Source organism: Erigeron canadensis, chromosome 7, assembly GCF_010389155.1.
Source record: "Erigeron canadensis isolate Cc75 chromosome 7, C_canadensis_v1, whole genome shotgun sequence".
Lineage (NCBI taxonomy): Eukaryota > Viridiplantae > Streptophyta > Magnoliopsida > Asterales > Asteraceae > Erigeron > Erigeron canadensis.
The window spans coordinates 35,663,024-35,689,472 of NC_057767.1; the positions used below are offsets into that span (position 1 = coordinate 35,663,024).

Genomic DNA, 26,449 nt, shown 5'->3' on the forward strand with positions numbered 1-26,449 from the left:
GCCATAAAAAAATTTGGTCATGAAAATGCGAGGAAAGTGAAATTGGGGGTGAATTGAATTTTGAGTGAGGGTTTTTGGGGGAAATATATTTATTTTTATCGAATTAAAAAATAAGGAAGAAATAATTGGGAGGGAATGGAGGGAAATGAAGTGTTTTTTATGGAAAGAAAAAAGGGGCATTCCGAGAATCGAACTCGGGACCTCTCGCACCCAAAGCGAGAATCATACCACTAGACCAAATGCCCACTTTTGTTTATTAGCTGTTGTAAGTATTGATTATTGAAGGATGGAAAAGATTAACCAAAGTAATGCCTCTAGAAAAATAATAAGAAATCAAGTATACATAAAGCGTGGTTGGGTATTGTAAAACAAGTATTAAAGTAAAACAAATTAGACAAGATCATGACCCTTAGATCATGGTTAAATTGATGCACGATGATTTTCATTATGCACGATAATTTTCACATATTAGAAACATATTGTTTTATTTGTTTTACTTTAATACTTATTTTATTTTACCTAAACCCTACATAAAGTTGATTCATTTTTAATTCTTTTTTTATCGTTGGAAAAACTCTTCGGAAAAAATTTAGTTTTTTAAAGAAAACATTTCAAAAATGAATTTTTCAAAGGATAATTATAGATTAGAAAACTAAGTTCTTCAGTTTTCATTAACATTATTGGTTTAAAAAAAACTACACTTGAACATGTTTTTTTTTCATGTTTCTTTAGAATTTTCTTAAAAAATGTTTTCGGTTTTCTACAACTAAATACAGTTTTACCCTAATTTTTTGTAATATTTCTTTTGGGTAATATTGATCATGAAGTTTAGAAATAACCAAAGTAGTATTGTATACGTCTAAAAAAAAGTAACAATAACTATAACACTGCTTTATACTAAAATAGATTTAAAATTAATAGGAAAAAATTTTGGAGGAAAAATATATGATGGGTGCGGACAACAATCTGACAAAAGTAGCGTATTCAAAGGTAATTTTTGAATCTTGAATTTTAGTTGTAATTCAATGATCAGGATATTTCTATATTTACTTATAAATTTGAAAACAAGTTTAGAGAATTCTCATCCAAAAAAACACATTATAAGTAAAAGTGATGTCATACTCCTCATGTATATTAAGGGCTATAGTGTAGTGCCAAGAGTTATATTTTGATAAGTTTTGGCCAATTCGTGAAACTAATAAGCTTTCAACATGTGACACTCTTACATTTGTCAAAAAAAAAGTCAAAAAGAGCCAGATTGTGAGGGTGTAAGACTATAAGGAAACTGATATGTCAAAGTGCCAAAGTTGCTAAAAATTGCAAAACACACACAAACAAAAAGGTGGGATCACATGCTTAAAAAATGTGCCAAAATGTGCCACAATCGGCTCCGGTATGTCGATGAAAGTCTTGCCACTTTGTGTAAAAAAAAACCAATATGTCAAAAAGTGTCCATGTACCGATAAAAGTATATCCATTACACCTTTATTCTTTATAATAAACTTTGCTTAATGACGGAATAGATTAACTCTATTATATTACTTAAATAGATTAGTTGTCAAAAGGCTTTTTAACTTGCGCTTTTTTATTTTTCCTTTGAAATGGTCAAAGATGTACGAGAGTGTATGTTTTTTCTTTTTTTAACGTCTAAGAATTTGAATTTTATACTACCTTTTCTTATTTGAAATATAATCCATATATAGTTCTATAATAATTTGTATTATCATTAATACCACTAAGGGGGGTGGGAGTGGTTTCCCCAACCCCAAAGTTTCTCAAATATCCATATCACCATCTTCCAATAAAAACTTTCCACCTCAAACTTCCCCAATTCACCCCAAATCATCCCAAAATGGTGGCGCTACTCACCACAACCCCAATTTCCACATCATCTTTTTTATTTCCATTTATTTTTACTTAACAAAATCACAAATTATTTTAAAATTAAAAAACATACCCTTTTTATTATATTAAAACAAAGAAACATTACATAATACTTAAAAAAAATAAACATTACATAATACTTAAAAACAATAAACATTAAATAAATACTCATCAACTAAAAAAAAAAGAAACATTACATAATACTAAAAAAAAACTAATCATCGAGATACGCCAAATCTTGAGCCCATACGTGCTCCGTAAGATCATATCGAAGGCGATGGTGAACTTCTTCGTCAATCAACTCCGCATACACACTTTCATCGAACACCAGTTGCACTGGCGGGTCCATTATATGGACCGGTGAGATTGCCCTCCCGTCCCTCTTAATGATCATGTTGTGTAAGATAATACATGTATGAACATACTTTCCAATTTTGTCTTTCGTTAGAGGTCGAAGAGGTCGTTGAAGAATTTTCCATTTACCTTTGAGGACACCAAAAGCTCGCTCGACATCTTTTCTAGCCGCCTCTTGCAATTTCTTGAATCTTTTTTCCTTAGGGTCGGTTGGATACGGGTATGCTTTAACAAGTGTTGACCACTTGTTGTAGATCCCATCACTAAGATAGTAGCCACGTTTATAATCTCGCCCATTCACGTGGAATGAAGAATCCGGAGCCGTTCCGTTACGCGCTGTGACATACAAATCGGATTGGTTCAACACGTTGATGTCGTTGTTCGACCCCGGGACACCGAAAAAAGCATGCCAAATCCACAAATCATGTGACGCGGTGATTTCAAGCATAATAGTTGAACCGTTGTGGTCACCCCTCGTGTATTGCCCTCTCAAACGTCTAGGACATGCCGACCACTCGACATGTGTGCAATCGATGCTACCAAGCATCCCAGGCATATGATGACGAAGCTCGTGGGCCTCGAAGATGCGTGCAACGTCGTGTGACGTCGGCCTGCGTAGGTACTCTCAGCTATACAACCGAATGATGGCGTCACAAAAATAATCAAGGGTCTCTCGTGCGGTTCTGGCTGCCATGCACAAATACTCGTCATACTCGTCTGGTGCGTTACCCGTCGCGAGTTGCCTAACGGCGGATGTGCATTTTTGTATCGCCGTAAAACTTTTTCTTCCTCTTGCATCGTAACGTTCTTGAAAATACGGGAAGTTTGCTTCAATGTCGCGCACGATATCTAAAAACATGGTCTTGTCCATTCGAAACTTCTTTCGAAAGTAATCGTCTTCGTATTTTGGTTGTTGAACGAACCAATCGTTCAAAAGAGTATCAAGACCAATTTCCCAATGCCGGTCCGTATACCGTCGAGTTTGAGGAGCACTAGAAGTTGTCGTATCTTCAAGAAAGTGTAACGCGTTAACAAAGAATTCCATAGAGCTATCGTTTGACTCGTCGAGAGAGTCGCTCGAATTATCCAAAATACCGGAAGCCATATTTTTTGGTGTTGGGTGTAAGAAATTAGTAATGAAAAGGTTGGGGTGTTTGAATTTTATAAAAATGTAGTGAAACTGAAAGTAGTTGTGTGTTGTTTAAAGAAGAAAAGAGTGTGTATATATATAGAGAAAGAGGTAAAAAAAAAAAAAAAAAGCAATGGCTAGAAACACGCTCCCCCTCGCCACGTGTCCAGCCACCACTGGCTCTTTTCCTGCGCGCGGGCCCCACTCCAATTTCTCTCTCCTCGGTGAAGTCTCCCCGTTTTCTTCCTCCTCTTCCCCACCCCGACCCACCGGCGGCGGTGTTCCCACGCGGGGCCGGGGTTCACCGCCTCTCACACCGCATCGACTCCCACCCCCCTAAGGGCCTGTTCTTATTTCCAACTTAATATATTAAGTCACTTAATAGTTAATCACTTAATATATTAAGTCATTTTTATGTTTTTTTTTAAGCTTAATGAAAATCCTTGACTTAATAAATTCATGTGGGGTTTTAACCTAGCTCCCTATTGTTTTCTAATTTAACCCACCCTTTATCTTCAACTTCCCCAATAAAACTTCCACGTTTTTATTGGCAGCAAAATCTTTAGATTACCGCCAGATCTTATCTCTATTGCTCAAGGCTTCTGGTGATTATGTTTTGCCACAGTCAAAGTGAACCTGGAGTAAAGAGCAATCAGTTAAATCATGCTCACTTGTAGAGAGCATATTGCATCTTGAGCCTATTTAAGTATTTAATCAAAATTTGTAAAATTTATCTAGATCATAAAGTTTGTACCCCTTTATCTGGATAGGGTCTAATATAATATTCTTATAGTAACAACTAAATGAAATTAGTTATGTCATTAAAAAAAAAGTTGTATATTTTTATGTCTACGGTGTTTTATGGTGACACGAGTATGATATGGGTTTTAATTCCTAAGATCACGGTTGCTAATAAAAAAAAATGATATATGGGTAGATTTGTAATTTTATTTATTCAGACGGTTTATTCAGCACAAAAAAGAAACACATACTAATTATTTATTACTTAATCAATTCAGACATTCTTTATACATTCAGCCACTTAATACACTCAGTACTTAATGGAAAAAAAAAAAGAGCAAGCCCTAAGTTTAACGCGCGTACCCATCGATCCATACCCGAATACCACATAATTAAATATAGATGTTTTTGAGCTTTAGCTCAATGGTTAAAAGATCATTCCCTTTTGCATGAGGTCTTGTGTTCAAACCTTGGGGGGCATAGGAATTAAGTCCCTTTATGAGGGCTTGACTTGGGTATACCCAAGTCAAGTCTGAGGGGCAGGGTTTACCCCTCTTAATCTTCGTGTCTTCGGGCGGATTAATAGGGGGTTTTCGCTCATCGGGTATTTGAAATAGACATTTCTACTTCGAGACAGCTCTTTAGCGCGAACCCGACTAAGACAACGTATGCTAGACCTCCCGTTGTTGAATCGACACAAAATTTCAAGCGAAATTCACCTTTAACAAAACATTAATAAAAATATAAAATAAAATAAAAATAGCTTAAGGACTAATAATTAAATGCAGTAATCACTTATAGAGCCAAGATTTTCTTTTATGGCGGGCCAATATGTCAATTAATTTGGCGAAAAACGATGTACACTTGAACCATTAAATCATTTAATTTTATCTTATAACTAAGCTTAAAAAATATTGGCTAGCAAGGAAAAAAATGTATACCCTTATTATACTACTTTTAAATTTTTGAAGAAAAAAATATGGGAAAGTCAAACAAATTTGAGTTTTGTAGAGGTACAAAGTTTTATCCCAAATAAACATTATGTCTTCGGTTAGTTTCGTTGTGGTTTCGCCTCACAATAATTATTAAGGGTGAGGGGGCTCTCTGGCGCAGACCTAATTTAGATAACATAAACTATATCCTTTTTTTCAAGTTAATGATCCACAACTTTAAAAAAATAATAAATTGAAGTGATCATAGTCAACCCCATCCTTACATATATAGCTCCGTTTTTAATCAATATTTTTACAAAAAAATCTTGCAAAATCTCAAGATTCATGTTACAATTTGCCATAATTAGGACTTGACTAATTAAACTCGAAGGTAAACTTTTTTTTTTTTTTTGAACATTTAGTCGGTATGCAACATCGGGGAAAACTCATCGAATAATAGTGAAGCTTTGCACGTACCCTAGACAACGAGATGTTGACCATGGGCTGTTACAAGTATTCGGAGGAAAAAACCCCAAGACTTGCCATCTATAAGGATCGAACTCAAGACCTTAGGTAAAACCTGGGATGCCTCTGACCAATTGAACTAGTCATCATTAGCGAAGGTAAACTTTTTTACTTAACCAAATCTTCTTGTGACACACCCTTATTATTAGTTATGACATGTTCGGGATTTCTGAAACCCCGTTAGTTGATATATAACTTTGATTCTTCAAAATGGTGGGTTATAACTCAAATTTTTTGTAGACAACCTTTAATCATATTCCCATACAAATCCTTATCCTTATCCTTATATATACTAAAAGACAACTGACAAAACTCAATCGACAAATCACATCTCTCAATTTCTCAAAATTAATTAAATCGGCACATGTCGAAATTAATTTACACTTTTTGATTTTCCATCACCAATTTACACTTTTAAACCTTTTCCTTAAAATAATATTTTTTATTAAAATAAAATAGATAACATATAAAACTTATCTTTATCCGAAATATCCAACTATTTAATTTAATAAAAAAAATTTGTAACCAAATTTGATTACAATTAGTAATTGTAATAAAAATAATTGTAATATTGTTGTTATTTAGTAATTGTATCAGATTATAATTAGGTTAATCATTATTTTTTTTGTAATTGAATTAAACTATATTTAGGATACCAATTAAATTATTTTTTTATAAACAGAATCCTAAAAATAAAATCACAACACACAAAATCATTGAAAACTCCACGAACTAGTTGTTACTTTTATTGTTCTTAACAACCATGACCAACGAAAATAAAATTTTTTTTTGCAAGACATCAATGAAAAATTCGGTCAATTGTGTAATAAAAGTTATGATATTGATTAATTAAAAGAGTTTTTATAAAAAAAATTCTGCTACACCATCCAGCCTTGATATGATTTAACATTCAGTATTAACATTTGAATATGTCAATTTTCTTTTTTGGATATATTTTTACATTTAACGTATAAGTCTTTTTTCTGTTCCATATAAAAATTCTTATATTGATAATATTGTAGAACCCGTGTATTTGATACGGGCCTAAAATCTAGTATACAATTATAGTATAATTAATAATTACGGTAGCCAATGGGAGTGGTTCAATGTTTTGATTTGTTTTTTGCTTATGTATGCTAATCATTCATTCTCTTTTCTAAAAAGTCTATTCACCTTTTTGTCTTCTATGCCAATTAAATCATGTTTTTAGTTTGGCCCTACATGAAATTAAAGTATATCATGCTCATACAAATTTAGGGATTATAGTGTAAATTTAGGGTTAAATTAATCATGTTGATGTTCATTGATGCATGGTAAAAAGTTAACTGCATGTGTACTTATGTGTGTTATGTACCGATTAGACTTTCATGGAAAATAATAAGTCTTCTTAAATCCTAAAAATCCTTTTAAAAGTATAAGAAGGTAACATGTATTATCTATTAATTCTCTTTTCTAATCTTACCTCATGATTTTATCACATGTCTTCGTCCATTAGTTAAAAGGATTTTTAAGTTATTCTTTTAGGATAATGAATCATTTCCCGACTTTCATATTAAAGCATAATAGCTAAATGTCATGTTTGGACTTTGGATACATAAGGTGCATAATGAGACATGTCGTGATCAAGTCATGACAAATTGGCAATGTACCCCAGTATCTATAATACTCTATATCTATAAAATTATTATTTTTTATTATTTATTTAGCTCAAAAGTATTAATTAGCAATCTTGAATGCTATTTAATTTTGTAGTTTAGTTTTATATATATTTGTTAGTATGATAAAGACTCTTCGGTAACCTCAAAATGAAAATCTTGTCTTTATCATTGCATTTATATAAACGCCAATATGGCAACGCCTAATTGGTTAGCATCCTAATAAAAATTTGTTATCTTTTATCTATTTAAAAGGAAAAAATATATAAAATATATAGAACTTATACTAACGGTACAACAAATATTTATAAAAGAATAAAATAATAGATAATTCAAACTATTCTCTTTTTTTCTTTTTCTCATGAAAATTAAAAAAGAAAAAGTTTTTTTTTGAAAGGTGTGATTATTTGCTCGCAACAAAGATCCAGCTTACGTTGTTTTATTGACCGGGTTCGCGCTAGAGAGTCTCCTCACCCTCAATACCTAGTAGGAGGAGAAACCCCCATCTAAACCGCCCGAATACACGACATTTAATTGGGATAAACTATATAAAAGAAAAAATTATACTCAAATCTAAACATATTAGTTTCATAATTGACAGACTTAATTTTACATTGAACTTTTCTAATATATGCCCTAAATGCACGTATAACAAACATTAATTATATAACATATACTTATTGGGATTAACATTTTGTATTGATTACAATAATCTTTCATATAATTTATACCAAAGTTGCCCTTGTTATTATTCCCTTTTACATTTTTTTTCGGTTCATCGCTGTTAGTATTATAACATTTATGTATTAGTCTAAAAAAAATTGTATGAACAGTATAGATTGCAACCCCAGTTTCTATTTCAAATGCCATATTGTAATAATATTATGATTTATATATGACGCTTTACCTTTTGTTATCATACCACCATCTTTCATTGTTAAGCTTTGCATTTGTTTTTTTTTTTAAAAACATTTTTACATTTGTTTTTGATGTTTCATATCTTATTTTAATATTAAAGGTAATGGAGTGTACAAAAGTAATGGTGAACAGTACCGTACATATATATATAGAGAAAAACCTAATTAATCTAAATGCTAGTAGTAAGTTGTTTAATCAAAACGGTGGCACTTGATATGGTCTAAAAGAAAACGGAATACCAACAAATAATATAATTGTTGAAATATTAGTAGTTATACGAGTTAAAGAATACTAATAGCCATGAACGAAAGAAAATCTAAAAGGGAATAATAAAAAGGGCAACTTTGGTATAATATGAAAGATTAATGTAATTAACACACAATGTTAATTCCAATAAGAATATGTGGTATAATTAATATTTGTTATATGTGTCCTTAGGAGATAGTTAGACTAAACGGAGTGGCTAGCTTTTTGCCCAACTCTCGCCCCATTTCGCTCGACGTCGCCCCCCACACCACCCCCGTCCACCGACTTCCCTTTTGCCCGACTTCTTCCCTTCACCCGTTCCACCTTTGACCACTCCAAACTTCAAGAATTTTCCCCCCTTTCCAATGCCATTAACGGCTAATTATTTTTTTTCTTTTTTTTAATTTTCCCCTTTCTATATATATCTTCATCTTCTTCCATTTTTAACAAAACATATACATATATACAAAACACCATCACACACACACACATAAATTTTCTTCCATTTTTACATAAATATATACATATATTACGGATATGGATCCTCCATCACCCTCTTCATCCGATGATTCAATCGATCTCGACGACGCTATTCTTAGTACCGTTGCTTTGACGGTTACTACTATGATTCAAGCCGCGAAAGACGAGGAAGATCAACTTTCGCCTAGAAGAAGAACGGTTCTGGAACGTCGACGTAAAGAGGCATACGCGCGATTGGTCCGCCTTTACTTTGCCGAGCGACCCGTATTTGGCGCGAGAGATTTTAGATGGCGCTATCGTATGAGCAAGCGGCTATTTTTGAGAATTACAAATGATTTGGAAGAAAGGTATCCATATTTTCAACAAAGAATGGATGCTCGTGGGAAGCTGAGTTTCATGCTGATACACAAGACTACCTCCGCGCTTCGTCAATTAGCATATGGGTGTAGCGTCGACTTGTTTGACGAGCATTTGGAGATGTCGGCTAGGACTTCCCGGGAGTCGCTGATTTATTTTTGTAAAGGTACATTTTATATATAGTCATATCTTATTTACTTACTTACATTATATATAGTTACATATTATTTAGTTAGGTATATAATATTTACTTACGTATATATTATTTATATAGTTAATTTTACATTTATATAGTTATATTTATATAGTTATATATCAAATACTTACGTACATTATATATAGTTACATATTATTTGGTTAGGTAGATAATATTTAGTAACGTACATATTATTTATATAGTTAATTTTACATTTATATAGTTATATATTAATTTTACGTATTTATAAATAATTTAAATAGGTATAAATGAATTGTATGGACCGACATACCTACGGAGACCTACATCTATGGATCTTGAGCGAATATACGATGTGCATGAGCAGCTTCATGGTTTCCCTGGTATGATTGGTAGTATTGATTGCATGCACTGGCCATGGGAGATGTGTGCAACCGCATGGCGCGGTTCGCACACCAGAGGGGATGTTGGTAGACCATCATTGATGCTTCAGACGGTTGCGTCTACTGACTTGTGGATTTGGAATGCATATTTTGGTCAGCAGGGGTCTAACAATGACATCAACGTGTTTGAGGCGTCCCCAGTCTTGGAAGAAATTATATTTGGCTTGGCACCTACAGGTTAATTACGTACTTAACGTTTAAGTATATAATATGTAGTAATATATTATATATGCTTTTGTTAACTAATATTAGCTTTTGTTTAATTTACAGCGGGTTTTTATGCAAACAACAACTACTACAAAGCTGGATACTACTTGACAGATGGCATCTACCCTGAGTATTCCACCTTTGTGAAGACTTTTACTGACCCGATTGACGAAAAGAGAAAATACTTTAAGAAAAAACAAGAATCGACGCGAAAGGATATTGAGAGAGCATTCGGGGTTCTTAAAAAGCGTTGGAAAGTTGTTAGTTTTCCTTCACGGTTTTGGGACAAGCAGAGGATGCATGACGTGATATACGCGTGTATCACTCTACACAACATGATATTGGAGGATGAAGATAAAGCTTTTTGTCAAGACTTCAACGATGAAGACCCGACACTAGACCCCGACGTATTGGGAACAACAAACTTCAATGGAGCAACGGATCGCGAATTCACAAGCCGTACGAAATAGCCAAACCCACAATATGCTCTTAGCGGATTTGGTAGATCATCTTTGGGAAAAACAAGAGGGGAAATCATCCACCATACGTGCCACTGGAAGTCGATGATTACTTTAGCGATGATGATTAGTTATTAGTTATTTATTTGTGTTTGTGTATCGAATAATTTTTTTATTTTATTTTAGCAAACCCACAACATAATGGTTAGTATTTTATTTTACTATTTATAGAAATTTTGTTATTTTTATAATAATATGAAAATCATAAAAAATTAAAACAAAAATAAAACCAATCATTGAAAGTGCCACATGGCACAAGTCGCCCCTTACTTAAAAACTCACTCATTTCCATCTTTTTTGAAAGGCAACTCTTTTTACCCTCCATGTCACATGGCACAAGTCGCCCCCTCCTACCCTTCTTCCGATTCCTCTTAGTCTTAAGCAATAAACAAAATTCGAATTGCTAACAATAAATGTCATTTTCTAGAAATTCTATCCACTAATGTTTATAAGACTACATACAGTATGACTGTATCAGTCACAACAATTATTTCCCTTATTTCTATCGATCATTCCTAGTAAACACACAAAGATAACAATATTTTTTACACCACCATCTTTCGTGTCACTTGTTTCTATCATGGACAACTTTATATAACGTATATAGGTAGCGTAAGTTTATAACATATGATGCCATTGCATGTGGGTGTCATTCATTGTATATGTATGTATGTATGTATGTATATATATAATTAATAAAAATTATCATTCCCTACCATTTGCAACTTGTAAGCTTTGTTCTTTAACCCCCAACCCTCCTTTTCTCTCTCTTTCTCTCTCTCAATTAAGATGCTAAGATCAATCAGATCTACTTGGTTAGTAACTTCCTAGCTATTCAAATCTCTTTATACTTACAAAAATGAAATCTAATACTTAAAGCTTGTTGTTTTGGGTTATATTATATATATATATATGAAGCATATCCATTTCAAGAGGTGTGATTGCTCCAAGTAATTACCATTTTAGCAGCTTTTCTTCTCATCACACTACTCCAAGGTTTGTTCCCCATAATCCTACAATGAAAACATTTGTTACTATGTAATTTTCTCATATTTTTTGTCATAAAAGTTGTAGAGATACCATGTGATATATATGATACTTTTAGTACGTAATAGAATATTTGTAGTTATTGTATATAAATAAAATAAAAATGTAAAAAAAGTGAATGAAAACCTTCTGATGAGGTTTGATACACAAATTGCAAAATGAAAGTGTATAAACTCTTAATTAAATATAATATATATAATAATGTATATACAGTACTACGTAGAAAGATAGTGAATAAAGATATTGGGAAGGGTGTATGAGCCATGTGGGTCATGCATGATAGATACAAATTAACATGGAGCCTGTCTTCCATGATTTCCGGCCATTTGAGATTCTTTCACACACAAAGACAAGACTCATCCATGTTTCACAAAGTTCAAACTTTCTACATAATTATCAACATTAGACTTATTTATGTTTCAATCTTTAATGTTTTTTTTTATATTTTAATCTGAAAGGCCAATGTTTATTGGATAAATGTTATGTAAAAGAAAAAGAAATTAATAATAAAAAAAGATTGTTCATAAGCCAAAGTGCCAAACCAATCCACTAAAAATTTGTCTTTAATAAAGGCATTACACTTTTTGGACCTTATGTTTGGCAGGATGTGTAATGAAGCTTTTGGGAAAGTTTGATTTGATTCCAATTTTGCCTCTATTCATCAACAAAGGAGGCCAATTTTCACTTCAAGTTGGTTTGTATGACCCTTTGGCTCATAGTTAAGTACTAGTACATAAATTTGAATAAGATTGTGCCTTTTGTAACAGCAAGTTAGAAGGCAAGGTAGCATTGATTACCGGGGCAGCAAGTGGCATTGGCAAAGAAACCGCGACCACATTTATCAACCACGGTGCCAAGGTGGTGATAGCCGACGTCCACCACAAGCTCGGCCATGACACCGCCACACAACTTGGCCCGAATGCCTCATTTATTCCCTGCAATGTCACAAAAGAGTGTGACATTTCAAATGCAGTTGATTTCACAGTGTCCAAATATGGAAAACTTGATATCATGTATAACAATGCAGGAATACCATGTCGAACTCCAATGACCATAGTTGACCTCAATCTCGAGATCTTTGACCGGGTCATGTCGGTCAACGTACGTGGGGTCGTTGCGGGTATCAAACACGCATCACGTGTCATGATCCCCTGTGGAACGGGTTCTATACTCTGCACTGCTAGTGTAACAGGAATATTAGGCGGGTTGGCCCAACACACATATTCAATATCAAAGTCTACGGTCGTAGGCATTGTGAAGTCTTTGGCATCCGAATTGTCTCAACATGGTATACGGATTAATTGTATATCACCTTTTGCTATCCCAACCTCATTTGTGATGGATGAAATGAAAGAATATTTTCCGGGTCTCGAAGATAAAGAAATTATAGAAATGGTGCAAAATGCAGGTGAGTTGAAGGGAAGTTTTTGTGAGCCTAGTGATGTGGCAAACGCGGCTCTTTATCTTGCTTCAGATGACGCTAAATATGTTAATGGGCATAATCTGGTGGTGGATGGCGGTTTTACATCTGTCAAAAGCATTAGATTTAGTATACCAGATAAAAAGGATTAAGTAAAAAATATATGCAATTTAATATACAGCTTCTTTAAGCCTTGTGGATATATTTCTTACCATTGTGATTTCAAGTCAGTAAAGGAGTAATTTGTACTGCTATTTATGCGAAAAGATGTTAATTAACTTGACTTACTTGAGTTATATATTTAGCTGAGAAGATAACAAGCACGAACGATACGTGTAAATTATGCAAATACTATAGTAGTGATTTTAGTACTGGAATTGTGAGTTGCCTTTTTTTCTTCTCTTTCGAGTGTCATGAGTTTATGAATGGAATTAAGAATTGCTGGAGGCTCACCATCAGTGGAGAGGTCGGATAGCCGTCTACTGAAGAAGATCGTCACGGTTAATTTCTTCATCATTGGGTGTAATTCATGGAGGTTCAATCAATATGTGACCTCATTTCCAGAGGCACTTACGAATCTAGCGTCAACATGCGAGTGAATTCACTGTTGCTATGATTAATAAACAACATGAGAGGTGGGACAGGGAAAACTAATTAACTAATTAACCGTACTTATCATGTTAAAACAAAACTTAGATATTCATATTCATTATAACTTTAATTGAATTTTAAATACCAAACACAACTTGATTAGTATACACCTTAGTGAAATTGGAAGTGTTTGTGAGAACTACATCATAAGACATGAACATTATTCAAGCCATGAAACATTTTATTACAAGCCATAAACAAGCAGTTAATGCTAAGTTAATAAGGAGGACTAGATACACAAAAGCAATCAATCTGGCTGGATACGCAACTAGCCACTACAGTTCACCATGGCAACCTCTGGCTTCACAGGGAGATAAATTTGTCCGCAGCACTGCTCAATATTGCATGCAATGATGCAATCATGGTACACATAAACTTGGCTTCCTTGTCTTGGAATCTTGCCAACCTAAAATTTACAGATGGCAAAATGAACGGGTTGAGTAATGGATTTAAAGTTGTTCTAATAAAAATGGTTAAATTTCTTGAAAGATGATCCAAATTTAAAAGGTTGTTATTTGTGAACAAATAAGTAAACTGAACATGACTCTTAAATGTTTAGCTCATAACTTCTAGTAAATATTTCTTTTTTACCTTTTACCCATACGTGACCAACATGTAATATAATCCAGTTAGGACCATTATCACATAGATAGTTTAAAATTCCTTCGCCAACAAAACTCGTTAAAACGGAAAAAAGTGACTTCATAGTTACTTACAATGACAGGAAATCACTATGCCACGTTTGTTCCAATCTTCATCTGTAGATGCTACCAATCATCCAATTGTTGCCATCTCCAAACTTGAACACAGAGTTCGAAGAGCAGTTCCATGCTTCTGCAGCTAGAACACCCAGTCAATAGATCATTGTTCACAAATTGTATAAAGATTAATAACAAGTATAGTCACAATACCTTTATTGGCCTCTGTCCCTATCCGATATATGTTCCAAACAGCTTGACTTGATTAGCCGAGCTCGTCCCACCTTGATGTGAAGAACTAGGCCTGTCACGTAAGTTTGTATCGAAGGGCATTAATCTCTTGTGGCCAACAGAAACAGATGGCGGCTGTTTGTGGATGGGCAAAGGAAGAAGTTTGATGCTCCAAGGGGAAACCTGGTCAGGAAGCAGATGTCTGAAATTCACATGACTGGCATCCCACTGAACCTAAATGATTTTGAAAGGAAACATAAAAACAGTACATTATTAACTTTTAGATTATTAAATTTAATTTTACAGAAAATTAGACCTTTAGATCTTTATTTATGGGTTCTACTTCATAAATGGAGATATTTGAAGTGCTCAACTAAAAACATATATGATTATATGGCATCAGATATTCAGAATGTATAAATCAAATACTCCCTGCATCCCAAATAAATTGCACAATTGTTATGGGACGGATGGAGTATTTGGTTACGACTCAAATACCCTTAAGCATCGCCAATCTGAATGAAGCCACCTAGCTGGATCAACATCATCCTTGCCGGTTATGGTCCCTGAAAATCTGCTAGGGCCATTTGCTTTAGCTTCTTAAACATTTATTTATAAACTATATATAGCATACTCATATATAAGCAAAAATGCTAACCTTCTTAACATTTGCTCGGGATCGTCTCCTCCTACATCAACTTGCATTACAAAATGCATTGCAGGTGAATAAATTTTCTTCAGCGCACCCATCACCTCATCATAGCCAACTACAAAAGCTGGCGTGGATGTCCTACAGAAAATCCATAGATTCAATATTGGATTATAAGATTATTAAGCTACTGCATTTATCTGGGTAAAAGAATGGAGGGATTGATAAAGAAGCTTACTGTGGATGAGAAAAAACTGTAAACTCAGTTCCAGAATTCACAGCTACACGTGCATTCAGAAGGATGCCATGTTGCACATTGGGCCACAACACACCTGTAGGCAGCCTTTGCTGTCTAACAGCTCGTTTTAACCCAATATAAATTTCATTCTTCCCTCTGTGACAAGAAATGAGAAAATAAATGATGGTTGTATACAAATAATTGGCGCATACAAGAAAAGTAAATTATTGCGGAAGATCTTATCAATTGGGCAACCAGTCACACACACACACACACATACTTACATCCCTCTCATAAAGATGCAAGTGTCTCCGGCCCTGAGCCTCTTCTCACTTGCAAATCTATTCCAACCCCTGTTCAGCATATGTCTCTTCGGCATACCTGTACTTGCAAGTAAAATTTGATTAATGAAAATTATTCAGAACTTTGTGTCATATAGGTCTTAATGCAAATAAATCATTCTAATCATGTGTTATAACTATTAAGAGTAAAATTCATAGCATTTCAACTTTAAGAATATAAGTATATAGACGGATGCACATTACTTACAATTATACAACAGCAATAAAAACAAATTGAAATCTAATATTAAAACATCTTCCAGTTGTATGAAAAGCATTACCTGTGTAGATGTGTTGGAAATCCCATGTTGCCCCATGTAAATCCTTGGCAACCAAATTTTGGGACGGGGAATCGTGACTCAAGTCCTGCATCAATATAGAAAGTTATTATAATTTCTGTAAGGGATTTACAGTCCACTGTGATGGCGGTTGAAGGTGCAAAACAGATTTTCTTGAATTCTTCCCTTTCAACTTTTTTCCATAACAGCATGGTTGTAAAACTCGGCCAGATCGGGCGTTAGAGGACTCATTCAAAGGGATCGGACTAAAATGGTCAATGGGTCAGCACTCGGGTCAACTTTGGTCAAACTCGGCTTAGGTCGAAAATCAGCCGAATCGGGTCAACATTTTTTTTTCTTTTTTTAATAAACTTTTGACAAAATCCTAAATTGGTTTAAGTTAATATTTTTAAACAATTAAGTTTAAAGTTTGCAGTATTATGTTAATGTTTCTAAACAATTATGTTTGAGTTTGAAGTTTTTTACATATAATCTCATAAATTATTATTCTTATATACGAGTATAAAAAAACCCAATCCAATTTCTCCGCGATCCCGAGTTTTCAAAAAATCCGGACTCCCCCCCTCGTCAATCCGATTCCGAGTCACGAATTGGTTTCAATTACACCTTAAATTGGTTTCATTTACACCTTAAATTTTTTATAGCAATTTTAAGTTACAAAATGGTTTTAGACAAGATAACATAGCTATTAATATAATACAAACAAGATAAATATTAAAGAAATGTCACAATATACGTACCAGAGATGGGAAGGCCTTCTCAACACGCGTCTTCGGTAAGACGCATCCGCCATGTGTGCTTACATCAGACGCCGTCAAAATCTTCCGAAAAGAGCTTGCACGAACCTTTTCAGGAAGAGTTTGAATGGTTGATTCCCTGGGTTCTTCACCCTATATGATCCAAAAATCCAAATCAATCGGCATTAAGAATAAAACTGCCTGTTCTAAGTGAGCTATTTAATTAAAAAAAATGGTCACATGAACGCATTTCAAGCGTCAATCTTACATCCGGGAGCAAAGTAATTTTCATAAACACATCTTCAGTATCACGCTCTACCTGAAAAAGTTACAAATGAATTAAGAATGGTGAAGATATTGCACAGAGTGCTAAATAAAAAAACACAAAGATTGATCAGATGCAAGCACACCTCTAACTGAATATCCGTGACCTTGCACAGAATCCTTGAAGGTAGACCATGGCTGGGTAACTCCAAGTTGAGTTGCTCATGTGAATATACAGCAACCTAAAAGAAATTTATGATCATTGCAAAGCAGTGTACCTCAAAATATATCTAGTTTGAGATTGTGCAATCTAAAGTGTCTTGAATGTGATCTAGATACAAGATTACAAATAAATAACTCAAATCTAACCATTTATGTGTTTAATATCTCAGTAAGTTAATAAGATCACAAATTTCAATCAAGTAAAAAACCAAATAAAATGATAACCCAACCTGCTCAAGGTGCCCTTGAGGGAAGTAAAACACCTTATCCCCTACCGAGGGAACTTTGACAGTGAGTCCAGCACATTCACACCATAGCTGATTATGTATATCAATCTCGTCATTACCTAAAACTATAAAGATAAAAATAACAATGAAGTCAGCAAAAACATTTAAGTTATAACTACACATCAACGAAATACACCCCTTCATAATTACGCATCAACGAAAAACACTATTTCAGAATTACACATCAAGGAAAAACATTTAACTTATAAAAACACCTGATTGACTTAGTCTTAAAGACAACAACGATACCCAATCCCGTCGGGGTGGGGTTGCCTAAGCCTTCAGATGTTTATAAACATATGGACAAGAAGTTGAAAGAAAGTATTTAAATGTAGATTGATCAAGAACATTGTACCCAACAAATATTTTTTTTAAAAAACGTATAATTTATATTCTAACACGTAAATAGATGTGGAAAAATTGACTTATGAAAACTCAATTTGGTATGTTTGAACCGAAGAATATGAAAATTTCCTTTTGAGTAAAAATGTTTATACGGATATAAAGAGAGGATACATTATGATCAAGAACTCCGCCGAGGAGAAAAATAGAGCTCAAAATATTGAGATAAGTGAAATATGTGACCTAAATATGAATTTAACTTCAAAGCCATTGACAAATATGAAAACTCCCAAATTGGTTCCATCAAGAAGTTGGCTATGTGTCAACTGAATTGGTATGAATAGTGTCTTTAGAAAGTTACAAAGCAATAAGAAAACCTTAATAAGAAAAGACCATTCACCTATGTTTTCACTTGAAGAAGCCATGTTTCTTAATGCTAGAAAAATAAAAACCACAAATAATCGTGAAAAGGTAAAACGAAAGAAAACAAAGCACTAACACTACCTTGGTATTCACCTCTTCGGGCACAATGTGCCTTATATAGAGCAATACAAGTCTTTTGTCATAAATTTTTTAATTTCCCATTAAATTTGCATTGAATTATATATTTAATATCCAATATTTATTACAAACTTCTTTTAGAAAAATTATACCCAATCCCGGTATGGGCGAGGTGGCATATAGAAAGTCATACCTCTACAAACGGGTAGAGAGATTGCTTCCAAGAAAAAGTGTGCGTGTGTGCCCGGGGGGGGGGGGGGGGGGGGGGGGGGTGTTAAATGATGTGGGAATGTACAGATCTAAGATCAAAGCTTTGTACCCAATAGATAATCCGATAACAAAACCCGCTTTGACTGCGGAATCCCCGAATTGACCTAGGATGGGGACGGCTATCGTGATCTAACTTAATTCCCTGATGAAGATGGGGACGGCAGCAAAAACCATAAATCCCTGATCCCTATATCTAAACGTGGAAATATTATTATATATATACTCGTGTATATCAATCTAATTACATACGATTTATGTTGTCCTTTAAGGTAATCATTTTAAGTATTAAACCAGCTGGGTTGGATAATTGGTTGGAGTCCTTACCTCTAGAAACAGAAAGGGTTCGATCATCATGCCCATCAAGGCTGGAGGTCCTTTTCTACCTTTGGTAGAACCTGAAAGCAGCCTCCCTAACTTTGGTAAGGGTAAGACTATCTACATCTCAACCTCCTCATACACCGTCGAAGATGGCATTGGAGTTACTACTATTTTAAGTATTAACTTTTCTTTTAGAACTTTTTAGGGTTAAGTCACTGGATGAACAATGTACTTTCCCTCAATTACATGGTTGCCCATTGAACTGGATTATTGATGTGCATCACCCATATACTTTTCATTTTTTTTACATGGTTGACCAACTGCTGACCTGATGACCTGCTATAACAAGTCAATCTCTATTTACATGGTTGCCCATTGAACTGAATTATTAATATACATCACCCACATACTTTTCTAATTTTTACATGGTTGACCAACTGTTGACATGATGACCTACAATAACTGGTTAATCTTTATTTTTATTTTTTCAGAAATTTATTAATTTCTACTTCATCCTCTTCATCAATTTTCCATAAAAAATTGCAATGTAAAAGCAACAATTGGAATCCGTTATGACCCGTCCTCTAGAATTTCACTTTTCCTTTTGATCAATAATATCCCACCTGAAATATTTTAAAGTCCAGTATCACCCAAATTTCTGAACTGCCAGTTTATGGACGTTTGGGTCAATTTGAAACTAAAGAACATGGTTGCCGGAATTTTTATCGAAATTTTCGCCTTGAAAATTGACGAAGATGATGAAAAGAAAAATAAAAAGTAAATATAGAGTTTAACCTATTATTGTAGGTTATCGGGTCAACATTTAGTCAAAAGTAAAATTTAGAAAAGTATGTTGGTGATATATACTAATAATCCAGTTCAATAGGCAACCATGTAAATGAGGGAAAGTAAATTAGTCATCCAGTTCAATGAGCAACCATGTAAATAGAGATTAACCTGTTATAGCAGGTCAGGTCAACAGTTGGTCAACCATGTAAAAAAAATTGAAAAGTATATGGGTGATAAACATCAATAATCTAGTTCAACGGGCAACCATGTAAATGAGGGAAAGTACATTGTTCATCCATTGACTTAACCCAACTTTTTATGTGTCATACTTTGTTTATCAATCAATTAACATAGATATTAGTTAGTGTGCATAATTTTGTACTTTATGAATGAAAAGGTCGAGCAACACTTTCACTTAGTTCTCATTTCACAAGTATATATGCATATCAAGCCTATGAAAGTGAATTTATATTTATTTAAACATGATACTTTCAATTACCCGATAAGAATGGGTATTGGGATGTAAGTTAATTCCCTGACGGGGATGGGGATTGAGATCCCGATAATACCCGTCTCATTGCAATCCCTACTCTGGAATTAAAAAATAACAATTCCATAAACATCCAAAAGCAGTTCCCATAACCAATAACTTCACACTGAACACATAATTTTAATATATGTTTATCTTTAAGTATCGACCCATAGAAACTATACATAAAAGATTAACATACATACCACCATAAATGTAACAAGCAAATATTAGAAAGAATCCATTTTAACACCTATTTTAGGATTATGAAAGAGCTAATACAATGGTTATGCATAGTCCATGAATAGTGTCTTTTTTGTTACCATCTTGGGCTTCTTTGTAATAGAATTTTAATTGAAAGGTGGTCGATAGTCCATTCTATACTGGATTATTTAACGAGGGTCCATCAAATTTTTGTATAAGCTCCTCAATAAAATTCTTTTGTTCAAACTGGGTCTCCAAAGGATACGCTACTATGTATTTATGTAAGTGTGTGAGTGTATGTGGGCATATGCAAATATAGAGTACATGTTGAACATTTAAAAGCATAAAAGCATGCAAAACATATAGACATACATGAACTTACGCATATAATGAATTAAGTTTATATAAGTCTACCTAAGGGACACTATAATACATAAGCTAAATATATTGGACCAACCGAACCTTCAAACATGCAAATAAAAAAGAATATATTAGTTAATTTAGTTTCCTGTTTACCAAATGGACTAAACGAGTCCCAAATATACTTTCATGACTTAAGAAGGAAGGAAAAAAGTATCACTTACAATGGACAAATGAGAAAGTAAGTTATGTTTAGATAAATATCATGTGACAATATAACCTCAAAGCATCCATTTTTTTTAATCTACAAACGACTTAAAAGACAAAACTTGTGCAAAATTTCATGCAAAAAGTGTAACGTGCTGTAAAACGTGATATTTATTACTTTCATTTGAAAATTTTCACTTGATATTCCTTGATTCCAAATTTTGTACAAGAAAAACAAATTCTGAGAATGGCCACAAAAATACCCAATAGCACCAAAGCTATGAACCATTTAAGTGCAAAAAGTTGAGCCTTTGGTTATGTTGTACACAACTCAAACAAGGAACTCTGTTAATTTTTTTCAAATCAAATTTATGTAAAAGAATAAGTTCATAGAATGCCTATAAATATATTATAAATAAATGATAAATTTAAAAACAACACTAGACTTGCAATCAAAGATAACTATTATATAATAAGATACTTCATTAAACAATAAAATTCAATGGCTCAAAAAGAACACAAAACATCTTACATAATTAATTCAACGAAGTAAACTTGATGGTCTAGACGGGACAAACAATAAAGTAGCCAAGTAGGTTGCTATTTTAGCAATAAACTCTTGTAAATTGATCATGATCTGCAAATACAATCGACATACTCACATACGCAAAACTATGCATTTATATATGCATCAACTCGCACGCTTTCTGTACACCCTACGCTTGATGTACTATAAAGCGTTTAAGCTAGCGCTTAATCGCGCTTAAATCGCGATTTTTAAAAGCAAGAAAGTAGGTTGCTATTTTAGCAATAATCTCTTGTCAATTGATCATGATCCGCAAATACAATCGAGATACTCACATATGCAAAACTATGCATTTATATATGCACCAACCGAGAATTGCAACTTTCTTTTCTTTGACACTTCAAATTCTGTTTAAGATCTGTAAAATCATTAAGGGTTGATTATTTAAGAGCACACTATGTTATTAGCGATAGCGAATTACTTTAATGATTCCACAAAAACCATCCAAGTTTATCCCTTTTTTACCATTGTGTGATTGGAATACCTAAGATGACGATAAGATCTTGTTCACCTAGAAATGACATGGCATAACTTAGCTAGACAGATGATGCAACACAGTTTCAATACCAAATATATGTCACATTCATTACTTTCTTTAAAAATGTTTAACATATATTCTTAAGATCCAATTTCATATTACTTGAATCTAGTAGTAATAATAGCAAAATTATTCTCAAGATTCAATTTCATATCACAAAAATCCAAATTTAGTAAGAGCATTTTTTTCTTTGCCATTATACTAATAGCTTCATCATACAAAGTTACAAACACACAAAGACATACAACAAGATGAATTACAAACTTCATATTTGACAAGAATTGGAAATAACTACTCCAATTATTAACTTAAAATATAGATGAAAACTTTACAACTTATATAGTTATCTATAATACTTATCAAAGCATCCCCCCCTTTTTCTCCTCTCCTCTTCGAAGCATGACTTGATATCTCTATTTTGCCCTTCAATTTTGTTAACTATTTAAAACATTTTCACTTGATATACCTATAATACCTTTATTAATTATATCAACCTTATTCGTTTATTCAAATTTCCCTTCTTTTGCAATTACATTATTTAATTATCAATTTAATTTAATATAATCTATATTTTATAATTTATGATTATAGAATAATTTATAATTTATGATTATAAATAATAATATATTTTTTAATTCATCGAAACATTATCTTCTAATACTTTCCGTGGGTAATATGCTATCATTTTCCTAAACAAGTATTTGGTTTGGAATTAACGTCGTCACGACAACTCGCACATGTGTATTGTCGCTGCCGCATCACGTGGGTCTCATATAGTTAATCTCAATGAAAGCGTTCGATGAGGTTTTGAAACACTATCCACGAAATGGTAAATTTCAAGAATCGTCCTTATGTTTTACTAGTTTTGCAAAGAATTCACTACTGTTAATGTTTGTGGTTGTCTAGATTTCCCAACTTCGTCCTTATGGTTGCTATATTTTTCCAAATACATCCATTAACCACGTGAGGTTACTATAATACCCTTGATATTACCTTTTAACTGAAATATGTGTTTAATGGGATTAGAGAAAAAAATGAAAATACCCAACTTTAATTAATTTAACATCATAACATTTAAAAATACAACCTAAGAATAACATATTGCAAATCAAATAAGTGATTGTTGATTAAAGATGGAAGCAAATTAGGTTGTTAAATATTAGTCGTTTGTGAAGGTTTATACTACTTAGCTATGTAACAACCCATCAAATATAACTTGAGTTACGTATTTAGGTAATGGTATGTTTAGTACGCGGGCTGATTTTAAAACTAAATCCCAAAGCATTAGGTACAAATGGTATGGTAAAGATACCGGATTATATGCTGGCAAGCTTTATCATTTTTTTTCTAGCAAGGAACCTGTTGAAGAGATAATGAACTACATACTCATATTAGCAAATGGCAAGCAAAATCCAGACACTTAACAGGAAATGCAGATTATCTCAACATTATTCCTATGTGCAATTAACGACTTTAATTGATTTTGTGCTTATTTAAAACTTTTAAGACCATCGTCTTCAACTTTGGGACGGCCAACAAGATTAACGCTTTATACAGGATTAGGAACAAAAGTACTTCTTACCTTAGGAAGAGGATCAACTTCATAGCAACGCCCTGCTTCTCTTTCCATGTGTGGCAGACTGGCAATCCAACTACAAGTATTGCCAACGACGATATATGCATATATTCGAAATACCTATTTGATAGACAATGTCATATTTCATAAAACGAACGGCTAGTTACAAATATTTTTTTATTTCTGAAACTTTTGGATGTATCCATCATCTAGATCCAAAAACCCAGTACTCCAAAAAAAATATTGATAACAATAACGAAACAACAAACTTGTAAAGCTTTCCACAAGACATCATGAGCTTCAAAAGTTCAAAAATCGCGATAATACGCCTAAGCTTGTAAAGCTCGATAACCACTCGAGCTCAAAACACTACCATATATTAGTTATCTACTTATGCTAAAGTGTTAATTCTTTATAAAAATACACAAATTAAGTTGAGTTTTTCAGGATTTTTTCCAGAAAATAAAATTCAAGAAAGTGTTTGTCATTGGTTGTCTGCATTAAAGAAAACAAAACCCTAATAATAATTATAATTATAATAATAATAAAACATTGGTTAATGCAAAAAGAAAAACACACAAATGAATATATAAGAAATTAGAGATTAAAAAAAGGAGTTTATAAAATTTTACCTTTCCGTAGTTTCATTGTAGACAGTGAAGTTGATTGATAACATTTTAGGGTTTGGAGGTAAAAAACAGAAAGTGGGCAACTTGAATAGATTTTGCTCCGTATTCATTTACCTCGGGTCAAATGGTTTAATCTTCATTTCAAGTTTTTGTACCATTATGCTGGTTGAAAATAAGCTGTTTATGAAATAAAATTTTTTTGTAAAAATTGATGTTATCTTACTTAATAAACTTAATAGTTAACAACTTAATCATTCAGTCAAATTTCATATAAACATGCCACTTTTATACATTCAGCACTTAATGCCTAAAAAAAAAAACGGCCTCAAGAGTAAATAAGTACTAATATATATAGTTATTATATAATAAATACTAAGGTAAAACAAATGAAAGAAGAATTTGACCATTAAATAATGATAAAACAAATGCACGAAGATTCATAGAGCAGAGTACATACACTAATACACGAAAATTTTCATGATATACAATGATTTTCTGTTAAGAAAAAATGATTGTTTTATTTGTTTTACTTTAATACTTGTTTTATTTGATACAGAACCATGTCATATATTTCCATTTCTAGGGCGTAACTGATAAGTATTTGAATGAGGATAAACTTGGTGCTGGAATATGGTGGCCTTAATTGGTTACATTGATCACTTGATAGTTGATAGAGCCGGATATCTTTTCTAAACAGGTATCTTCGGTAGGCTACATCCCCCGTGTGTGCTTGTATCAGATTCAGTCCGAAAAGTGCTTGCACTAATCTTCTCAGGACTAGTACCGACGATTGATTCCACAGGTTCCTCTGTATACGCAATTCCCCAACCATCCACATTGCTTGTTGCCATCTCCAAACTTGAACATGGAGTTCCAAGAGCAGTTCCATGCTTCTGCAGCTATAACACCCGGCTAGTCAATTAGATCGTTATTCACAAACTGTATAAAGATTAATTATAAGTATATCACAAAATATATATACCTTTATTCGCCTTTGCCCCTTTCTGATATATTTTCCAAACAGCTTGACTTTATGAGCCGAACTCGTCCCACCTTGATGTGAAGAGCTAGGCCTGTCAAGAATGTTTGGGTCAGAGGACATTGATCTCTTGTGGCCAACAGAAACAGATGGCGGCTGATGTTGGACGGCCAAAGCAACAAGTCTGAATGTGGCATGTCTGGCATCCCATTGAACCTACATGATTTTGCAAGGAAACATAAATACAGAACATCTTTAGATTTTTATTCATGGGTTGGGTTAAATGAAAGATTACATTGCTAAACTTGTGCAGTATGAAGTGTCTTAAATTTAGTCTAGTTGAAAGATTACAGATAATTAGTAACACAAATTAACTAGTATTAAGCAAGAACCAAATAAAGAGATGGCTGAACCTGCTGTAGGAGCCGTTGAGGGAGGTAAAACACCTTATCCCCTACGGAAGGAACTTCAGCAGTGAGGCCAGCACATTCACACCATAGCTGATTATGTAGATCAATCAATGAAATGTGCTGGATGATATCGTCCTTCCTCGATATCAGAGGCACTGCTTTGGTGACGGGACCTTTGGGGAAGTAGTAAACCCGGAGGACATCATACAAGGACCCTGTAAAAAAAAATACATTACAACAAAAGAAAAGAAAGAAAGATATGCAGAATTAATTAGAAGAAACATGAATGATAGATTATATAGCTTATTTGTTCATCTGCATTATGTAGTTTGGTTTAGGTTATGATATCTTTATAAAACAAGAGGTTAACGAACCGCTTTAAGGGAACGTACGGATGAAAATCTTATTTGGATAATTTAGCATTTACGCGCGTAGAATGACCACGTACATTCCAAATAACTATATTAGGAAATCCCCTGTTTTAATTTCTAGCTTGAGTTCAAAATCAATTTTCCCGCGTTAAAGCCCATAACAACGTTCCCCTAAATTTTGTTTACAAGATT

The 26,449-nt window shown here is 33.4% G+C and overlaps 5 protein-coding genes and 1 non-coding gene across 9 annotated transcripts; 2 read left to right on the top strand and 4 right to left on the bottom strand.

The window, feature by feature from the left end:
• Positions 1-173: 173 nt before the first annotated feature.
• On the bottom strand, positions 174-245 carry TRNAP-UGG. The gene has a single exon. It is a non-coding gene; the product is annotated as a tRNA-Pro (tRNA).
• A 1,853-nt stretch (positions 246-2,098) lies between these two features.
• On the bottom strand, positions 2,099-2,794 carry LOC122609419 (protein ALP1-like). The gene has a single exon (XM_043782464.1). The coding sequence runs from the start codon at positions 2,792-2,794 to the stop codon at positions 2,099-2,101; it is 696 nt and encodes a 231-aa protein (XP_043638399.1).
• Positions 2,795-2,863: 69 nt separating this feature from the next.
• On the bottom strand, positions 2,864-3,343 carry LOC122609420. Its single transcript, XM_043782465.1, has one exon. The coding sequence runs from the start codon at positions 3,341-3,343 to the stop codon at positions 2,864-2,866; it is 480 nt and encodes a 159-aa protein (XP_043638400.1).
• A 5,578-nt stretch (positions 3,344-8,921) lies between these two features.
• LOC122609421 (protein ALP1-like) lies at positions 8,922-10,516 on the top strand. Its single transcript, XM_043782466.1, has 3 exons — positions 8,922-9,387; positions 9,681-10,016; positions 10,110-10,516. The coding sequence occupies exons 1-3, from the start codon at positions 8,922-8,924 to the stop codon at positions 10,514-10,516; spliced, it is 1,209 nt and encodes a 402-aa protein (XP_043638401.1).
• A 753-nt stretch (positions 10,517-11,269) lies between these two features.
• LOC122607325 (short-chain dehydrogenase reductase 3a) lies at positions 11,270-13,314 on the top strand. The gene is made up of 3 exons (XM_043780275.1): positions 11,270-11,379; positions 11,483-11,560; positions 12,379-13,314. Exons 1-3 carry the CDS (start codon positions 11,354-11,356, stop codon positions 13,181-13,183), a joined length of 909 nt encoding a protein of 302 aa, XP_043636210.1. The 5' UTR covers positions 11,270-11,353; the 3' UTR covers positions 13,184-13,314.
• A 397-nt stretch (positions 13,315-13,711) lies between these two features.
• LOC122607497 (auxin response factor 23-like) lies at positions 13,712-24,681 on the bottom strand. Of its 4 annotated transcripts, none has more exons than XM_043780481.1 (14): positions 24,501-24,681; positions 23,875-23,988; positions 17,592-17,713; positions 17,286-17,381; positions 17,144-17,194; positions 16,879-17,028; positions 16,121-16,205; positions 15,783-15,879; positions 15,499-15,654; positions 15,270-15,401; positions 15,110-15,185; positions 14,795-14,845; positions 14,399-14,684; positions 13,712-14,088 (listed from the first exon to the last, which is right to left on the bottom strand). In XM_043780481.1, the coding sequence occupies exons 5-13, from the start codon at positions 17,165-17,167 to the stop codon at positions 14,679-14,681; spliced, it is 777 nt and encodes a 258-aa protein (XP_043636416.1). In that variant the 5' UTR covers positions 17,168-17,194; positions 17,286-17,381; positions 17,592-17,713; positions 23,875-23,988; positions 24,501-24,681; the 3' UTR covers positions 13,712-14,088; positions 14,399-14,678. The 4 variants fall into 4 exon arrangements, with proteins under 4 accessions (XP_043636416.1, XP_043636413.1, XP_043636412.1 ...); XM_043780478.1 differs by having other exon boundaries at positions 14,399-14,516; positions 14,594-14,845; XM_043780477.1 differs by having other exon boundaries at positions 14,399-14,522; positions 14,594-14,845.
• Positions 24,682-26,449: the final 1,768 nt, after the last annotated feature.

Excerpts from the sequence above, each read along its gene's own strand:
- LOC122609419 (XM_043782464.1), bottom strand. The coding sequence starts at position 2,794 with ATGCCTGGGATGCTTGGTAGCATCGATTGCACACATGTCGAGTGGTCG.
- LOC122609420 (XM_043782465.1), bottom strand. The coding sequence starts at position 3,343 with ATGGCTTCCGGTATTTTGGATAATTCGAGCGACTCTCTCGACGAGTCA.
- LOC122607325 (XM_043780275.1), top strand. The coding sequence starts at position 11,354 with ATGCTAAGATCAATCAGATCTACTTG. Across the intron at positions 11,380-11,482 it reads AGATCAATCAGATCTACTTG|CATATCCATTTCAAGAGGTG; the intron begins GTTAGTAACTTC and ends ATATATATGAAG. Across the intron at positions 11,561-12,378 it reads TCTCATCACACTACTCCAAG|CAAGTTAGAAGGCAAGGTAG; the intron begins GTTTGTTCCCCA and ends CTTTTGTAACAG.
- LOC122609421 (XM_043782466.1), top strand. The coding sequence starts at position 8,922 with ATGGATCCTCCATCACCCTCTTCATCCGATGATTCAATCGATCTCGAC. Across the intron at positions 9,388-9,680 it reads GCTGATTTATTTTTGTAAAG|GTATAAATGAATTGTATGGA; the intron begins GTACATTTTATA and ends TAATTTAAATAG. Across the intron at positions 10,017-10,109 it reads ATTTGGCTTGGCACCTACAG|CGGGTTTTTATGCAAACAAC; the intron begins GTTAATTACGTA and ends TTTAATTTACAG.
- LOC122607497 (XM_043780478.1), bottom strand. The coding sequence starts at position 17,167 with ATGAAAATTACTTTGCTCCCGGAT. Across the intron at positions 15,880-16,120 it reads TTTCCAACACATCTACACAG|GTATGCCGAAGAGACATATG; the intron begins GTAATGCTTTTC and ends TTGCAAGTACAG. Across the intron at positions 14,846-15,109 it reads CAGATTGGCGATGCTTAAGG|GTTCAGTGGGATGCCAGTCA; the intron begins GTATTTGAGTCG and ends AAAATCATTTAG.